Source organism: Durio zibethinus, chromosome 6, assembly GCF_047325235.1.
Source record: "Durio zibethinus cultivar Kanyao isolate XHJ-2024 chromosome 6, ASM4732523v1, whole genome shotgun sequence".
In the NCBI taxonomy this organism is placed as follows: domain Eukaryota; kingdom Viridiplantae; phylum Streptophyta; class Magnoliopsida; order Malvales; family Malvaceae; genus Durio; species Durio zibethinus.
In genome coordinates, this window is record NC_143167.1 from 7,715,670 (window position 1) to 7,735,575 (window position 19,906).

Genomic DNA, 19,906 nt, shown 5'->3' on the forward strand with positions numbered 1-19,906 from the left:
GAAGTATAAGGGTCGAAAATGCATGTATTCAACTTTAAGTTAAAATAATGCTAATTAACATTGAATATGGAACTCGAATCTATGACTTAATGATTTTAAACTCTTGCTAACCACTAAAAATCATATTCAAATTTTATCTTTTTGAAATGCTTAGGAGGCAGTATTAGAAGCATTTGATGTTTTTTTTTTATTGGCCATAGGATTTGACCAAAATTGAATATGATTCGTTTTAGAAGCAAAAGAATTATGTTTCCATACATTTAGTTCAGTTGACCAACGGTACATGCATTTTGTTATTTTTATTTTTATTTCAAAATTTTTATATTTGGATGCGGCAAGGCATGCAAGCCCAAGGTCAAGTAGGGAATTACAAAGAAATCAAGAATTATAGCTAATTGACAGTTGAAATTATGGAGTTTGAATTCAAATTATTTTACTACCGACCAAGGGGGTTGGTAAAAAGGTCATCCTTCAAGAAAATCAGTACTGATTTATATATTTTAACTCCAAATGCAAGTAATCCTCAGTCTAAGAATTATACATATATAGTACCTAATTTGAAAGATTGAGAATAAAATTTCCATGTAACTCATTCATACCAAGTCAAATTAAAATGGGAGATCTCTCCATCCTAATTCCCTAATAAACAGCTTTTTTTACTATTAAACCATATGTAATTATCAGAACTTAATTCGAGAAAGGGAGGTTTTTAACATTAAAGTTGTAATAGTTTTTTTTTTTTTTTGATAGAAAAGTTTTAACACTTTATAAGCACAATATGCTATATTTTTTTTCAAAGAGTTTATCTTCTATAACTCGTTAGTAGAGTGTTTAAACTTTAGAAATGGAATTAAGAAACCGAAAGATTTTTTTTTTGTTATATTAATTTTTAAATATATCTTACAGACATTATTAATTATGCTGGTAAAGTTTTTAAACTCCATTAATAGTGTTAAGATAATTTTTTTTAATTATAAAAAAAATTAATAAAAACAACAATTATATAAATTGTTAATAGAATGATAAACTCTTAATTCAAATGACAAAAAGGGTCTCAAATCCTCAAATCCTGCATATATTGGCAAAATGATTAACAAGTTTGTGTTATTTCCCAACGAACTGTAGTAGCTACAATTCAATGATCCAACATGCATGTGAAGTTAATAAACGGAGTTCCCATCAAAGAGTTTGAACTTTGAAGTCAAAACATTAATTGGTAAAGTCAAATTAATTGATAGAAAAAGTACGATAATTAGAATGGTCAAAAAAAAATTAATAGTGCAAATTAAGACGATGGTTGATCGATCCTGAGCTAGACAAGCCCTTGAGTTCGAATTTTCCATTTTCTTTTTTAGGTTAATTTGAGTTCAAATTTTCAATCATTCGTATTTCGTACGTTGGAGGTGCAGCTCAGCTGGGTCAAATTTATTAGTTTTGTTGAGTTTTAGGATAATTAATCTGGCTATGCATTACGTGGAATTGTATATATGGAACTTAATTTCCAGCAAATTTAAAACATTAAACAATTCAATAAATCGCATGGGTTTTGAATACATATAGATAGTTATATGATCCCTAGTTCATGGTCGTCGTTCATTTATAGAAATGTAAGGTTGTTTCGAAAATGGATCAAGTCAATTATTCTAAAACACATTAATCGGGTTATATACATTTAAAAGATTTTTTTTTCATTTTTGTCCGCAAAGTTTGCGTCATGGATTACTAACATGTTAATTAATGAACTCAAAATTCAATCCTATTGATTTCTATAATTGCTTTATGATATGAATTTCAATAAATTTAAAATTTAAATCACAGTGTAACCATTGATAATGCCACGTAGGTGTATGAGGGGCCATCCCTAAGAATTTTAAAAGTTAATTGAATTTATATGATATTATGAATTAATTTTAGAAATATACCCCTCAAAATAAACGAATGTCATGTGGTCTATTAGTATTGATCTCTTAATTACAATAATCAAATCCTACTAATATTAATTATTGAAAAATATAATTATTTCTAAATTTTATTTGTAAATTTCTAACCCTTTTTTTTTTTATTTTAAGAGCATTATTTACTTTTCAAGTTTATTTAAAAATTTAAACTTTGTCTTCTCTTAATAAAAAGAGTAATATAATTGAATATATTTGTAAAATGTGAAGATTTTTTTCTATAAAATAATTTACTTATGGTGTTATTAAATAAATATATATATGTGCATGTACATGTATGTATTTACATTCATATGTATACATATATTTAACTTGGTCCCCCTACCTAAAACCCCTGGTTTCTAGCATTGCATATCTCTTCCCTCTATCATTATGCTATGATCTTACTTGTAAAAAAAATCGTTAATTGATAGATTAGATTAGGGAATACATCATATAATTGTGCAAGTTATACCTATATTACTAACACAACTGATTTTGAAGTATATAATTGCGCTTTGACCTACTTTCATAGTATTACACATCAACTATAACGCCAGATCTCTTAATAATCGAACTGATCTCCATTTTTTCTTGTCTAGATTTTATAGTATCAAATATTATATATACTTCATACTGGAATTTTGATCTTGTCTTACACTAATTTAAAAAGATAGATGCATCATTACACTTTGCTTTACTTTATCAAAATAAAAGTGTGTTGAAATGTGAAATTATGGGCTTCCTATTCTATAAGCCAATCGGAAATATTTAACTAAATATAAACTTTAATTACATTAATGACGGTTATTATATTTTTACTATATGTTTATCTAATTATTATATATAGTTTTGATATTATCTAAGTTTACATGCAGTGTTTTAAATGAGAATAAACTAATTCCTTAATTATGTGTTCTATGCAATTTGGCATTAAGAGTTTCATTGCCGCGGACAATCTAAAACAATATTTTTCATATTGAGGTTTTGCTCATTTTGGGGTAAGGTAAAGGTTGCTTTTGGATTAGTTGGAACAATAAATGTTAAGGAGACCCGAACCCCCACTTGATTTTGGGATATAAAAAGAGTGTGGGAGAGAGTTTTTCAAAGCCGGCATTGCTGACCACCGACGACCGACCCCATCAAACTCTACAAGAAAACAAATATGGACTTTCTCCAAGTCAATCCTTCACCTTCTCTTCTATATAAACATAACCCTTCCTCTTGTTTGGTTTCTCTAATTATAAGTATGTACACAATCTTCTCTCTTTGATTCATCATTTCTCTTTCAGATCATCAGATCATATTATATATATAATGGGCAATTCAATATCTCCATGTTTCCAACGAAATCCAAGGTCTCTAGTGAAGCTGATCTTCTGGGAAGGAAATACAAGAATCCTAACGGGAAAACATATGGCCGGCGAGGTCATGTTTGAGTTTCCAGACAGGATGGTTTGCCATGCGGACTCTTTCTTCATTGGTCACCCCATCCCAGCTTTAGCCATAGACGATTACCTCATGCCAGGCCAAACTTATTTTGTTCTCCCTCTCGATCGCTTTGCATGCAATGTCTTCTCAGCTTCTTCTCTTGCTGCCTTAAACTCTAGCCCTAAACCTGCTCCAATCAACTTCGGCCAGTGCCCTTTTGAGTATATCAAAGGTTCCAATGGTAGGGTTTTGATCAAGGTGATGCCTGAGTTTATAACAAGGTTGATTAGTCATGGAAGCAAAGAAGAAGGATCAATTGGGAGTCCTGGGAATAGTTTTCTTTGCAGCACACCGGAGTTGAAGAAACATTACGAGATGCTTGTTGGGTCTAAAGAACAAGTTTGGTCACCTAAACTTGAGACGATTTCAGAGTATAAGATCAGGTTTTCACCTTGCAGGTTCATAGGGTTGCAGTGGAAACAAAAGGAGAAGCAATAGTATGATTTCTAATCATTACCTATACATACGTACATATACATACATAGCGGAATTTTAAATTTCATAACAGTAAGTGATTTTAGGAAAAGAGATATTCAAAAGAAAGTAATGATTCTTGTACTTTGTTGATTTTAAAAAATATAAGATTTTTATATTTAGTTGGTGAAGTGTTAAATTACCTAATAAATTCTTTTATTATACTGCATCGCACATTATTAATGCATGACATTTATAAAATTATTTATTTAACATTTTTATAATATATTTATTTAACATATGAATAATTAATTTTTAATATTTTGATGATATATTTATTTATTGAACTTGTAATGACTTAATTAAATTAAATAATATATTTATATAACGTGTAATTTATTTTTTTATTTTAAAATTATTTATATATAATTTAACATGAAGATTTTATATTTTTATTTATTTAACATAAAAAAAAATGCCAACTGAAAGTTTCAAAAGTAATATTAAAGAATAAAATTAAATAATTAAAGAAGATAATAAATGAGATCTATATTATATAAATGTCATTTATTATCATAATAGACAATATTTACTTTCTTAAACTATATGTATTTGGTAAGTTTATTTGCCTGATAAATTATATAAAATGCCTCTGGTTTTCGGTAGACAATTGTCAAATCTTGTCTAGTGTTATAATCACTTCACTTCTTCCATTCCAATTGTCTCTCCAGAATGTGTTCAATCAAAGCTTTTCTTCTCTCAAATACAATTTCCCAAACATAAACCCTCGAAAACCCTCATCCCACTATTCACCAATCCATTCCTTTTCCACAAACCAAATTCCCTCCCTCTCCAAGCAACCAAACTTCACACTTCCCACAACCCCACTTCAATTCTCTTAACCAAAACCTCGGCTATCTCTCCAAGACACAGTTTTTCAAATCTTTATTGGAAAAAATGTCGTTTTCCTTGTTGGGTCTTTCATTTTTTTGGAGTGTTTCAATGCTATACCATGTTTGGCTCTTCCTGCTCACCAGCTCTAGAGTAAATTTAGAGGGAAACAAGGAAAAGTGAGGACGAAGAGAGGTATGAGAAGGTTTTGGAGAAATAGTATAGAAATGTTGAGGCTCTGAAGGTGGTTTTTTTTGGGAAGGTGAGGAGAGGGATGACTAAAGAAGCCGTGGAATGCGTGGAGAAGTTGATTGATATCGAACCAGATAAGGTCGTTATGAGATGACGGGTCAGCTGTGAGGACGAAGGAGAGAATAATTTACTGTGAGTCCTACGTATTTATTTTGTAATTAACTGAAGGTAATAGATGGTGTTTAAAAATAGTAAACATCGCCTGTTATGGTTATAGATAACGTTTATATCATGTAAACATCATCTATTATTGTAATAATTATTGTAAAAGATGATATTTACTTTTTTTATATATCATTTATTTTATAATTAAATACAGTATTTATTATAAGAAATATTGTTTATTGGACAAATTTTTTTTCAATTAAAAATAAATATTTTATTATAAATGTTTGTTTCATGTCAAATAATTAAATTATTATTGATATAATATACATGTATTAACAATTTTTATTATTATATCTTTATTAAATTAAATTTAATTAATTGTAAAAAATTTAATTAAAATAACTGAATTAATGTTTATTTTATAAAAAATATACTTTCCCATATGCGATAAACTTGTTTAAGAGTCGAGTTATTTGTCTAAACTTTAAGATTCGTTCAAGTTTTGAGAGAGTTTGAATAAAAAATTAAAATTATTAAATAAGCTTGAGCATAATTTTTAAATCTATTTAAATTTTGAATAAAATCTTAGATAAAATATTTAAAATTTAAGCTCGGCCCAATCTGAATTTCAATATATATATATATATATATATGTGTGTGAATTATATATAAATTAATTCACATATATATAACAATTCAAAATAAAAAAATTATATATGTTTTATTAAATTTAAATGTTATTTTTATATATATGATTTTTATTTTTAATTTATCTATAGATATGAATTGAATAAATTTCATTAAATTTAATTTTATCACATTTTTTAAAATTTTTTATTATATAAAATAAGCTTAATTTGTGGGTTTGAGATTTACTTTTTAATTTGAGTTGGATTTGTAAAAATTTTGATATATGAAATTTTAAATCCAATCGAACCCAAATAAATATATAAATTATTAATACTAAATATAATCTTGATCCCATTCATGACACTTTTAATGTGCGATATTAGGTGTCAAATATTGGGCCTTTTAATGCATTTGTGCGTGCTAGATGGGACCTTAAATTATTATGCAATTGTGGTAATATTCAAGAGTACGATGAATCCTAAATATCAATTATTTGGGACAAAAATACAATAAATTTTGTATTCCATTAGAAATTTAAAAAAAACCTCAGGAAGTTGATAATGTCTGATTCCTTACTGTTTTCTTTGTTTTGATACTGTTAAAAATATTAATTTTCGAACACAAGGGGACAATCTTAAAATTTTCAAACTAAACATAAAAATCATGCTATAAAATGCTGGATTCCTAAAAGAATCTTAAATTCAGTAGATCAAACGACCTAACGTATAATGGATTCCACTTGGACTTGTACAAAACATAATTATATAGCATTTGTTGAAAGATTTGTGCCCTTCTAATTAACTGTTCATAGAGAGACATTATTGAATTTAGAGATATTGTTCTTGAGGTCAACGTTTTGCCTATAATTATTTCATTAAATTAATTCTTCAATTTTTCATTAATCTAATATAAACATCAATTTGTATATATAGATACATATATATACAGGGATGGAATTGGAGTGCTGAAAATAAGGGATATTGGCCAAATTGAAATAGTTACATATATAGTGTACCTTTTTGCAGCAATTTTTACCAGGGTTTTTAATAAGCCCTACTATGTTGATTCATGTAATAGCTAGGAAAATCTAAATCAAACTATCTATATGACAAAGACAAAGAATTTGCCCAAAATTAAGCAAATGAAATGCTTCTGGTAGTAAAATTAATGAGTGGTGTCATTAGGTGGATTAAATTGTTGTTTGTGTTTCGAATTAATATTAATGTTAACTCGTTTGTACTTAATTAAGAAGGATTTAATTGTAGACTGATTTTTATTAGTTAACATGTTATTAAAATTTGTGGTAAAATATTATAGGTTCGAAAGAATTTGTATGCATAATAATATTTTTTTCAATCAAAAAAATTTTAGTGTCATTACGCATAGATCCGTAGATTTACCGTTAAACATAAATTTTAAAAGTCGTCAACAATCTTTTTTGTTAAAATATTATTGACTACTTAATTGAATTTGTTCTATTTAAAAAAGAATCTCAAGATAGATTTAAGTATCTTTAAATAGTATATTCTAAAATTCACAAAACCAAATTTTAGATTTTAAAGTACAATTATATGTAAGGAAAGTTATTGCACTCTCACAGTGCTTATTCAAAAGATGGTATCGATTTGATTTTAAATTACCCAAGCCTTGAAATATTTTTATAATTTTACCAAGTAATTTAATTATCAAAAATTGATTCTAAAATTACTCTAATAGTTTGATAGCAATTTAAGATAATTTTTTTACCTCAAGAATATTTATGAAGACTAATGTCCTACTCCGAATAGGCTTCGTTATCGAATTCATTAATGTATTTTCCAAGAAATAACTGGTAAAATCCAATAGTTTGGTAGGTTTTACTTTGATATAGATCTTCCACTAGTTTGATAAGATTTTTTTTGTAACATACTAAATCTTCTAATAATTTAGTAAGATTTAATTTAATATGCAAATCCTCCAATAATTTTGTAGGATGAAATAGGATATTCCACAAATAATAATTTTTTTAAAAGAAACTGATTTCTGAAATTCTCCAATAGTTTAGTAGAATTCATAAAAATTTAAATTAATGAAAAATCCTTCAATAGTTTGGTAGGATTCATGAATCTATTTTAGAAATTTTTTTATTTAATATTTTGTCTTTGAATAAAAAAATGAAATTCATAAAATAATGTATTTGCTTAATTTAAAATAATAAATAATAATAAAGGATAAAATAATAGTAAAAAAAAGATATATATAATGAAATGAAAATAAAATAGGAAAAATAAAATAAAAATAAAATGAAAAGAGGAAAGAAATTATTGCGATCGAGTCAGGTTGTGTCAGCGGGTTGTGTACGAATCTTACTCGAGTTACACGTATATCCGGGTCTTCAAAACGCTATCGTTTTAGTTGCGTATAAAAGCCTAAGTTTTAGTTTTTTTTTTTAGAAAACCCTTCTCTTTTCTCTTTCTAGCTCAAACTTCCTCTAACTTCTCTTTAAAAATCTTACTGGGAAGTTCATTAAATGTAGATGTTGGCCAAAAACCAAGTTTTAGAGTCAGAAAATTCAATCGATAACTGAAAATTTTAAATTTTTTCAAAAATCCTAAGAACCAAAAAAAAAAAAGCCCACTATAGATTCTCTTTGACCACTATGAGCTTAGCCGAAAAGTTCAAATGTTCACCGAAAAACTCATAAAAAAATCCTAGAAATATGAACATAAACCCAAAAAAAAAAAAAAAAAAAAACTCCAAGCCCAGAACTTCCCTCTAAACCTAATGTCCAAGAATCAAACCTAAAAGCCTATAAACTTTATAATCAAATCGAATCCAAATAATTTTCCAAATCTAGAAATCAAAAATCTCAAAATCCAAAAAAAAATCTAGAAAGCTCAAAATAGTCCCCAAATTTTCCTAAAAAACTAACCCAAAACCAAAAACTTACTATTCACGACAAGAACCCAAACCTAGAGAAATTTTAAACACCTTTAATCTCCCCTCCATTTTGCGTTTTCTGATTGGTTCTTTATAGGGATTTAATCTCTTTTAAATATGAAAAACAATTGATTATGAGATTTTGATTGCATGTGATTTGATTTGATTATGACTTAATCTTTCAGTGATTATATGAATCAAGCACCAAAATTTTCACCTGTTTTTCTTTTTTCAAGCTTTCCTTTTTTACTATTTTTTTATTTTTCTTTTTTTTACCTTTTAAAATAAGTAAAATTAAACCAAATAATAATAATAATAATAATAATAATAAATCAAATTAAAATTTTTTTTATTGGGCCCGACATTTCCTAATCAAGTCCAATTCACAGTTGAAAGCCCATTTCCTATCCAAAAATAATCTCGGACAAAATGAAATGTTTACAATTACCTCTTTTTGCACAATTTTTGTGAAACAAGAATTGTGTAAGGACATAGACAACTATTATGTCCAGGACCAAATTATTCAACGTTTTTTTTTAAAGGCTACCTGAAAATAAAAACACACAACTTCTTATAAATCTCAACCAAAAACTTGAAGATTAAGCCTAGAGGTCTAACAAATCATTCTTAACATTAAAAAAATGCTCTTTTAAAACAAAGGCTCCACTCTTTTTAAAAAATGATATGTAAGATTATGCCTAGAGGTCTTATAGATCATGTTAGGAGGATTTGGAGTCTATACTTAGAGGTCTTAAAAATCTTAATTCTAAAATAGATTTTACTCTGAAGACTTATAAATCTTACCTGAAAGATTTAGAGATTACATCCAAAGATCTTACAAATCTCGACTCTAAAATAGATTCAACTAGAAAGACTTACAAATCTTATCTAGAGGACTTGAAGATTATGCCTAGAGGTTTTTATAAATCTTAACTCTAAAACAAATTCAACTCGAAAGACTTATGAATCTTACTTAGAAGATAAAGATTATGCTTAGAGGTCTTACAAATCTCAACTTTAAAATAAATTCAGCTCAAAAGACTTATGAATCTTTCCTGAAAGACTTAGAGATTATGCTCGGAGGTCTTACCAATCTCAACTGTAAAATGGATTTAGGTAAGAAGACTTATGAATTTTGCCTCGAGAACATAAAGATTACGCCTAAAGGTCTTGCAATCTCAACTTTAAAACATAAGCCCGAAAGATTTATGAATCTTGCCCTAAGGACTTGGAGATTAAGCCCAAAAATCTTATAAATCTCAAATCTAAAATAAATTCAGCTCAAAAAACTTATGAATCTTGCTCGGAGATCTTATAAATTAAACTTCAAAAAAGCTTATATAAAACAAATGTTCAACCACTTTAAAAATAAAATAGATATTTGAAGGTTTTTAAAAAAATTATGTCCGAAGGTCTTATAGATTTTGCCTGAAAGACTTTAAAAAGAGTTTAACAGTTTTGAAGATATATTCGAAGGTTTTTTAAGACTAATACTAAAAAATTTTAACAAATATACTCTGAAGTAAAATCTTATTTGATCAAAGTTTCTTTTTAAGTCAACATCTCTTTCAACTTAAAAATATGAATGCAACATACAAAATATATGTGATGCATATAATGCATAAAGTGCAATGAATATAATGCATGAATTCTATACCAAATGTCCCTAATTGTGGTAATAGGATTCTTGAAAGTTTTTCTTTATTCCATCTTTTCATGACATAACCTCTGAATTAGTTAACAAGTTTTTTCACAACCTATAGCAGATATTCTCAACATTTTCATTCTTGAAAATCGTTCTTCTCGTCTAATGAGTTGTTTTAATATCGATCCCTTGCATTTGGCATTTTTTTACCCTAAAAAGGTCTGTTATAGCATTCATTTATCTCTTACCATGAGCATTAAAATCTAACACATTTTGAACATTTCTCAAAACTTTCTAATAATAGCATTGAAAATTGCCCCACACAACTCTCTTCTGTGTGTGATCAAATCTCTTAAAAATTAATGAATACCACATTGAATAAGGATGATGAATTATAACTTTGGTTTTCCAAAAAAATACAATGATTTAACACATCAAGAAGGATCTTAATACCAAAGTAATTTGGTCATTGAATGAGAATAAGAACATCTTTTCATCTGGGCTCACAATTAAAAATAGTCTTTTAAAGTACAATATATTTTGGCACTCCTTTCAATTTTTGATATGTGATATTTCAATAAATGTCAAAATCAACTATGTCATGCTTAAAATTTTAGGTTTGAAAAAGGAACAAAGCCTAAATTTTAGAGAGAATCTTTATAATGAGATCAATCTCTTTGGGCTTTTGAAGAAAAATCTTGTTGGTGCTACATGAAAAGTCATTAGTTACTTTCAGAGTTTCAATTTTATTATAGGCTACCATTTCAAGTTTTCACCATAAAGCTTCATTCTTTTTTTATATATTATTTTTTATATTCCATCATAAATTTAAGCATTTAGAATTGATTAAAAATCAAAAAGTAATGGTGAATTTCTAAAAAAAAAATTTCAATTTAGATATCCACACTTGATCAAAATAAACTTTTTAAAAGACATAACGTAGGCTGGGGTTTAGGGTTTTGAAATAAATTATAAATAGGTCCAAAAATATATTTACAAGTGATCGACTTAAGAATCATGTCTTTTCTAGAGACATTTTTCCCTTTTTCAAAACACGTCTTTTCATTTTTCTATTTTTTTTTCATTTTTTTTACATGGGTTCAAAATTTTTGAAACTCATCTTATTTCAAGCTTGCTTCTTAACATAAGGTATTATTTTCTAACCTTTAGCATAAGATCACATGCCCTTTTGATGAGATCTCTTTCTTCTTGAACTTACCTTAAAATTTGAAAAGTGATCATTAGTTAGAGTTCATTCAAAAAGAATAATCAATAGGCTCAAAAGGGGTAACAAATGGATATTTACTTTTTTTTTTAAGATAATTTGAAAGATGATCATTTTTCATTTCAAGTATGGATACTTATTTAAAAGTAGTTCTCAAGAGACCATTTATTTTCTAATTAACTTAGGTTCATTTGAATGCCCTACATGCATGATTTCACAATCAACTCTTTTTTTACTTTTTTTTTAACTCATACTTATAATACATTTTGATAACAAATCCATTCGATTGTTCATTCGTTAGAATGGTCAAAAAGGTTATTTAAGACATCAAGCAAATTTGGCTTTTGTCCCAAAATGAGTACAAATGATCGTTTGGTAAAGGATTCAAAAAGAAGATGAATGTAGCATAAGCCAAAATATTGAACAAATTGAAAAAACATAGCTCAAGGAATTTAGGTGGTGACATGTTTAAAATAACCTTGACATTTATTAAATTACCAAAAATTAAAAAGCTTAGGACAGTGCTTTAAAAGATTTTATAAATTAATTAACTATCTCATTGTTCATAACCCAAATGAAGATAAATAAATTTTGAGATTCATTATGGTCAAATAGGGTGAAAATTTGAAATTTTCATCCTTGGAAATTCTTAGGGTTTTTAATCTTTCAATTGAAAAGAATGAAATGTTCAGGGAAATGGCTCAAGATACCCATTCTTAATAATAATCACCAAATTTCTTAATTTTTTTTGCATGCATTTGTAAGAACCTAAATAATCAAAACTCATTAGAAACCAATGACTACATGTCCAAGAAATCAATATAAAAAGAATAATCAACCTATGATAAAATAACTTTTCATTGCTCAAAAACTCTTGGGTCAATGTGCCACTATGGATGAGGCTTTCAATATTTTCTTTCAATTGTTTGCATTTCTTAGTCGAATGCCCAATTTCCCTCATATGATAATCATATTTACCATTTGGATCATAACTCTTGATTGATAGATTTGGAGTTGTTTTCAAAGATATTGATGTGAGGTACTGGTACTTTACCAGCCTAGGCAAAAGATCAAAAACTAGAATTGGGATTTTACCTAGACTATTTTTTTATCTTCTTTGGCCATTCAATGGTTGAGTAGCAAATTAGGGATAATAACTTATGTAAGGAGCTTTTTATTGAGTTGGTTGGTGAAAATAAGGATTTTGACAAAGGTTATTTACAATAAGGTGGTAAAGTTGGTACGTCACGTATGGGGTAAAGCTTTCAACCTGTTTTTCTTCATACATCACGACTTAAACATCTTCTCTTTCCATTCTTAGTACACACACATCCTTTACATCAAGTGCATTATCCTTTTTAAGTTTCTTACTTTTTATGGCATTTTCTCTTATCTTTCCTGATATGACCATGTCAGTAAAAACTTTTATTGCATTTTTAATCATTCTTTCATAGTATGAAACTTTAAAAATATTGACAAATAAGATTGTAGTTTCTTTTTCTATTAAAGAAGGTTAAACCTGGGCAGTAGTACTCTTCTACCTTTAAGCATATTATCTAAAACTCTCAACATCTTTTTTCTTCATAATTTGTAGAGACAATTGATCTAAGACTAACTTTACAATGTGTTTGTACTAAGTTATGTATGCTCTAAAATGTAGTGATTTAAGTTCTATCCAACTGAGTATATCATTTAGTAGGAAATCTTGTAAGATTGTCTTGAAATACATGAATCAAGAGTTTATAATCATAAGCATTAGCAGTTATCTTTCTATAGTATATAGTGACATGGGTCATCAGGTATTTAGTCTCACTATATTTTTTAAATTTTGAGACCTTGAACTTAGGTGAAATAATCACATATGGCATCAAGTAAAGCTTTAATGTATCCATAGATCCATAAAATTTATTTTTTCGATAGCTCAAAGCCTTTCTTCTATAAGATCCATTTTCTTATAAGCACATGAATCTTCTGTTGCTTCAAATGAACAATCTTTCAATTTTTCTAGTTTTTCAAAATCATCAAAGAATGAAATTGGTAAAGCTATTGAAGATATTCTAGAATAAGAGTATGCCCCCAAAGGTGGTGCTTATTACGATTGTGCCCCTTAAGATACCTGTATACGAGTTTCTTTCACCTTTTTCTCTCTATTCAAAATTTTTAGTATTTACATTATCTCGGCCAAATCTACTCACATTTTTTCAATTTAGCTGTGTTGTTTTGGCTCCATGAGTGGTAACAAAATTAATTGATGATCAGGCTCATAAATCTTATTGTCACAATTAAGAATTAAGACAATGTTTATTATGAATTTATACAAAAAAAAATGTATACATGAATAAATGGATGCAAGCATTAAATTCTATCACATAATAAGAAATAGAAGAAAAATAAAATCTCTAATTAAAAATTAAAAATTATTTTGGCAAAAACATCCAAGAACATTTTTTGGAAAAATCTTAAAATCTATTACTTGATCCTATTCTCTAGCTTTAAGATCATGGTATTGCCATGGGCAAGTTCTTCAGCAACTATGACTAGGCAATACCTTTTTAACAATCTTGGGCTCTCATTTATCCTTAAAACTCAACACACCATCTCTAATTAAACCTTGAACCTTATGTTTGAAAGTAATGTAACCTTTTATTGAATAGCCCGTATTCCTAAAGTGATAATCACATCGACCTTTAACATCAAACTATTTAAGATAAGGTGGTTTTAATGGCTCTAAAAGAACTGGTGTGATCAGATAATTTTTAAAGAATAGTAAAAATAATTCAGTGTAAGTCATAGAGATTAAATCAAATGATGGCTTTCTCTCTCTCTCTCTCTCTCTCTCTCTCTTTTACTCAATGATTTTTTAGGTTGAGTAGTTTTTTTACTCATAAGTGCAAATATTGGAGTAGAATTTGGGTGTATATGCCTAAAGGTTCACTAGGAAGCTTCACTGTTAGATAGGTTAATAAGTACCAAGGTTTTGAAATGCATAATTCATAATCATGAATGTATATGGGTATGGGCTAATCTATAGAAGTTGAACAAGAACAGATCTTGTTTAAGATACCAAAAGAGATTGTTTGAGAATAATCGATGGAGGATTTGGGTATAAGCCAATCTATTAAACCGATGCAAGGTTAGAAGGCCTTATCTTTTATATTTTTTTTCTAACTTGGTACTTTCTTAGGCCATTGGATGCATTGATATGACTTGGACCAACATTAGTATTACAATGGGCTTTTTTATCTTAACAAAATGGTTGCTTATGCACACACGAATTAGAGTTGATGAGAATTCTTAAGAATAGGCCACTTCAAGATTTTTTACCTTTTCCACTAGCTTGGTAAGTTGCATTTTTATTTCTCATATGTCATGCCTAAATTACTTTTAATTGAGTTTCAAAACTTGGATCCGTGCTTTTAACCGATCTCCCATCTCTTCTAAATTGTTGCCTCAAATAAGCATAAGATTTTCATTATGCAATGACATGATAAATTAATGATGATAATGATTAATGAATGAGTGAGATGCATGAAATGAATGAAAATAGACAAACAAAGAAATAAATAAATGCAAACTTATTGATGTTAACATGATTCACATAAAAAAAAGGAACAAATAAGAACAAAGTTAGCAACCAATATAAAGAAAGAAAGAAAAAACAAGTTAATGCATAACTTAAATGATATGTGACCTAATTTAGAGTATTTCTACAATAAAGAAAGGACATGGATCTACCCATGGGTATTACAACTCACTATATGTGATTTAGGATTAATTCTATAGGTTCTCAAATTATTCTTCACATCATTATTGTCTATCACAGATTAGTAAAGTACCTATTATACGTTATAAGTGAAAAAAGTTCAATTTGAGTGAAAGTATTCTGCTAGCCCATACGGAGACATAGAATCTCACAAAGGCATAGGTTCTCTACTCCCTCTTAAGGGACAGAACTTGGGTGTAGAATCCATATTATGCATATACTAGTGAATGACAAATAAGATAAATAAGTAAATTAATAAAACATAGACAAGAAGAAAAATAATAAAATAAAATAATTTTAAATTTATTAAGTTAGGCTTAGATAACAAAAAATCATTTATTGACCTGACTCTCCTATTCTCCAGTAAAGTCATTAAACTATTATAACGTATAGATTTGTGGACCTACCGCTAAACATAGATTTTAGGAGTCATCATTAATATATTTTTAAGGTGTAATTGATCACCTAATTGAATTTGTCCTATTTAAAAAAAAGTCTTAAGATAGACTTAAGTATATTTAAATAGTAGATTCTAAAATCCACAAAATCATATTTTAGGTTCGGGAGTGCAATTATTTGTGAAAAAAGTTATAGCACCCTCACAATGTCCATCCAAAGGATAATACCAGTTTGATTTCAAATTATCCAAGTCTTAAAATATTCTTATAATTTTACTAAGTAATTTAATTACTAAAAATTGATTCTAAAATTACTTCAATAGTTTGATAGTAATTTAAGATAATTTTCTCACCTCAAGAGTATTAATGGAGACTAATGTCTCATTTTGAAAAGGCTCCGTCGTCGAGTTCATTAATGTATTTTTCAAAAAATAATTAGTAAAATCTTCGAATAGTTTGGTAGGTTTTACTTTAACACAGATCCCCCAATAGTTTGGTGAAATTTTTATTTTTGTAAATTGATTTTTTAGAGATCATACTAAATCTTTCAATAGTTTGATAAGATTTAATTTAAGATGCAAATTCTTTAATAATTTAGTATGATGAAAATAGGATATTTCACAAATAATAATTTTAAAAAAAATAAAATTGATTTAAGAAATTTTTCAATAGTTTGGTAAAATCTATAAAACTTTAAATTCATTAAAAGTCCTGCAATAGTTTAGTAAAATTCATAAATCTATTTTAGAACTTTTTATTTTATATTTTGCCTTTGAATAAATAAAATGAAATTCACAAAACAAAGTATTTGTCCAATTTAAAATAATAAATAATAACAAATGATAATATAATAGTAAAAAAGAAAGATATATATAATGAAATGAAAATAAAATATGAGAAATTAAATCAAAACAGAAAATAAAATGAAAAAAGGAAAGGAATTACTTGCAATTAAGTCCAGTTGTACAAACAGGTTGTGCGTGCATCCTACTTGGGTTACATGCGGATCCAGGTCTTCAAATCATTTTGGTTGCATAAAAAATATAAGTTTTGGCCTTTTTTTTTTAGAAAGCCTTTCTCCCTTAACACAAACTTCCTTAGTCTCGCCGGAAAGTTCAACCAAATGCAAATTCCAACAAAAAATATAGGTTTTGACATCGAAAAATTCTAAGTTTTTCCAAAAATCCCAAGCTTCTCCTCAACCACGTATCAAATCTAAATAATTTCTTAAAAATCAAAAACCAAAAATCTCAAAATCCAAAAAAAAGCTCAAAATAGTCCTAAATCTTTCGGAAAAAAAAACCCTAAACTCAAAATAGTGCTCACAATTTCCCAAAAAACTAACGCAAAACCAAAAACTTTCTGTTCACGAAAAGAATCCAAACCCAAAAAAATTTTAAACACCTTCGATTTCTCCTCTTATTTGCATTTTTTGGTTAGTTTTTTATAGAGATTTAATCTCCTTTAAATCTGAAAATCAATTGATCAGGAGATTATGATTACATGTGATTTGATTTTATTATAATTTAATCTTTCAATGATTGCATGAATCAAGCACTAAAATTTTCACTTATTTTTCTTTTTTTAAACTTTCCTTTGTTATTGATTTTTTGATTTCTCTTTCTTTTTTTTTTTTACTTTTTAAAGTAAGTAAAATTAAACCAAATAATAATAATAATAATAATAAATTAAAATTTTTTTTATTGGACCTAAAACTTTTCAATCAAACTCAATTCACAATCAAAAGCCGATTTCTTTTCCTAAAAATATCTCAAACAAAATAGGCTGTTTAAACTTAAAATAAAAAATTTAATAATAGATTAAAAACTTAAAAAAATTAAGAAAAATTAGTTCAAATTAATATATGTAATCACCCTTAAAATAGCAATCAATATGTGTAAAGTTTAAATTTCAAAGTTTAAAATTTTTTCTTTTATTTTTTATTTTTTTCATAGAGAGAATATAAGAAAAGGAAATCATGTAAATAGCATTAGTGTCAATATATATATATATATATAAATATAATTAAGCATGTGGAATATCTGTGAACTACTATTGCCCATAATTAAATAAGCAATTTTATATGGATTGGCTAAGTTGTTATACTAACAAAATTCATAAACAAATCGGTCAAAACTTATTGTTATAGCCACCGTAGCCACCCCCCCCCCCCCCCCACACGATGCTTCCAGGTTCCAACACCACAAAAAATCGAGGATCGTAGATTTCATGACGATCTATAAATGATGTTGTTGACTTTAATTTATCATTGACTTTAACAGTGGAACATTTTGAAATTAATTACTTAGAGTAAGCGCATGTATATTTCATTGTTTTTCTAACTCAAAAAATTTGATTCAAAACCTCATTCTGTAAATTAAAGTAAAAAAACAATTTAAAATTAATATTATATAATTTTATTTTTATTAATTATAAATAATATATCAAATTGAACCCAAATTTAAAATATTTTATCTAAGACCTAAATAAATAACATGATCCATGAATGAAACGTGATTTATGTGTAAATAAAAAATAAATTAAAAAAAATTAAAATTTTGTACTAGAATTGATGATGTTGTATTGAATCAGATATGTAATTCGAAAACGATTAAGAAACTCGTTTTGAAGATTAGGTTAATCAACTCAAGGCGTAAATTAATAGATATTAAAGATCCAAGAGATATATAATGTGATTTAACTCTCCAAAATTTCTTTCTTTTTTGGATATGTAGTATCTCTCCTTAATCTTCAGTTACAATCATTCTCATTTTATATGCATGTTTTCCAGCATTTAGATGGTTGTAACTCATTCAACAGATCCAAAAACACAAATATAAATCCTTAAACAATGTTTTTCTAAGCCAAGTTTTGATTTTGTCATTTATGGCAAGTTTTGACACTTTGCTTTGCATTTGATTGATGTCACCGCCCGACGCGTTCGAGAAAAAAATGGTGAGTCATTTTTGTACGCCTCCCACAAACCCAAATTTCTATTAGAAAAGTACTGATGCTCTTAAAGACAAAGTCACTCGTGATAATGTATATATCTCCACTTCAACTTTAGTTTCTCAAACCCAAATCATTAGAAATTTTCTTTTTAATTGTTTCTACCGCCTCCCTTTTATTGAGCCTAAACCCCAACTTATTACCTTTCTTTTTTTTCTTTAGAAAAAATTTTTTAATTTAGTTTAACATATTTCTCTTTTGAATAAATCTAAATAAATTTATTTATATTAAATTTAACGAAATTTAATACCTTTTCATTACCTTCTAACGCCCGATTCGTGTTCAAGGATGAACATGGTCTGCGTAGATTTATAAAGTTAGAACCCTGTACCATTCATGTATAGGACCAGTCTTTAAATTTTTGGATCGTGGATTGGTCCATGAACTTCTAGGACCACATGGACCAACCCTACGATATGATACCGTCAAAGGTCAACAGTAAATAAAAATTTTTTAAGTATAAATAATTTTTTTTAGTTACGCCGGAAAAATATAAATAACAATCATTTTGTCCATATGTATAAATAATTAGAGCAATAATATTTTAATACTATAAACAAAAATTACAATCACATAGTCAAAATTCATAAATACTATAAGAAATTTAAATATACACAATCCACGTTATAATTCATATTTGCAGTTAAATATTATAAACTTTTTTTAAACTTGAAAATATTAAAATTTTAATTTTAATTATTAAAATAAAACATTTAACACTTTATCAAAAAAAAAAAAATACATACGGCTGTTGACAAATCTTCTTTCTCTTATTTTTGTTAATATTTTCCAACAAAGCAAGAAATCGAAAGGTTTGGACATTGCTGGTGCATTTGACATACGTTTCTGCAGCCCAAAAGGAAAAACCCAATTAAAATTTAGTGAAGGAACTTCAATTTTCTAGCCCATAAACATAATCTTCTTCCCGGTTCCTGTGCCCCTGTCCCAACTGAAATTGCTCATAACTTTTTGCTTTTTCGGGAGAATCTTTCATAATCGCTGACAACAATCAATTAATGAGATAAAGACTGACCAACGTTTGTCTATTCGAATGATAAAAAATGTAGTTATTTTTAAGTAAAATTTTAATTTTAAATTTTATAAATAAAAAATAAATTAAAATAAATTTATTTTTATATAATTTAATTTGATTCGATTTTAAATTAATTAAAATTTAAAATAATTATTAAATATCAAAAACTTTAAATTAAAAAAAAAAGAAGACTG

At 27.2% G+C, this 19,906-nt stretch overlaps 1 protein-coding gene across 1 annotated transcript; it reads left to right on the forward strand.

The window, feature by feature from the left end:
- Window positions 1-3,172: 3,172 nt before the first annotated feature.
- On the forward strand, window positions 3,173-5,296 carry LOC111284291 (uncharacterized). The gene has a single exon (XM_089763337.1). The coding sequence runs from the start codon at window positions 3,252-3,254 to the stop codon at window positions 3,861-3,863; it is 612 nt and encodes a 203-aa protein (XP_089619463.1). The 5' UTR covers window positions 3,173-3,251; the 3' UTR covers window positions 3,864-5,296.
- The last annotated feature ends 14,610 nt before the right edge of the window (window positions 5,297-19,906 follow it).

Coding starts and splice junctions, on each gene's coding strand:
- LOC111284291 (XM_089763337.1), top strand. CDS start 3,252: ATGGGCAATTCAATATCTCCATGTTTCCAACGAAATCCAAGGTCTCTA.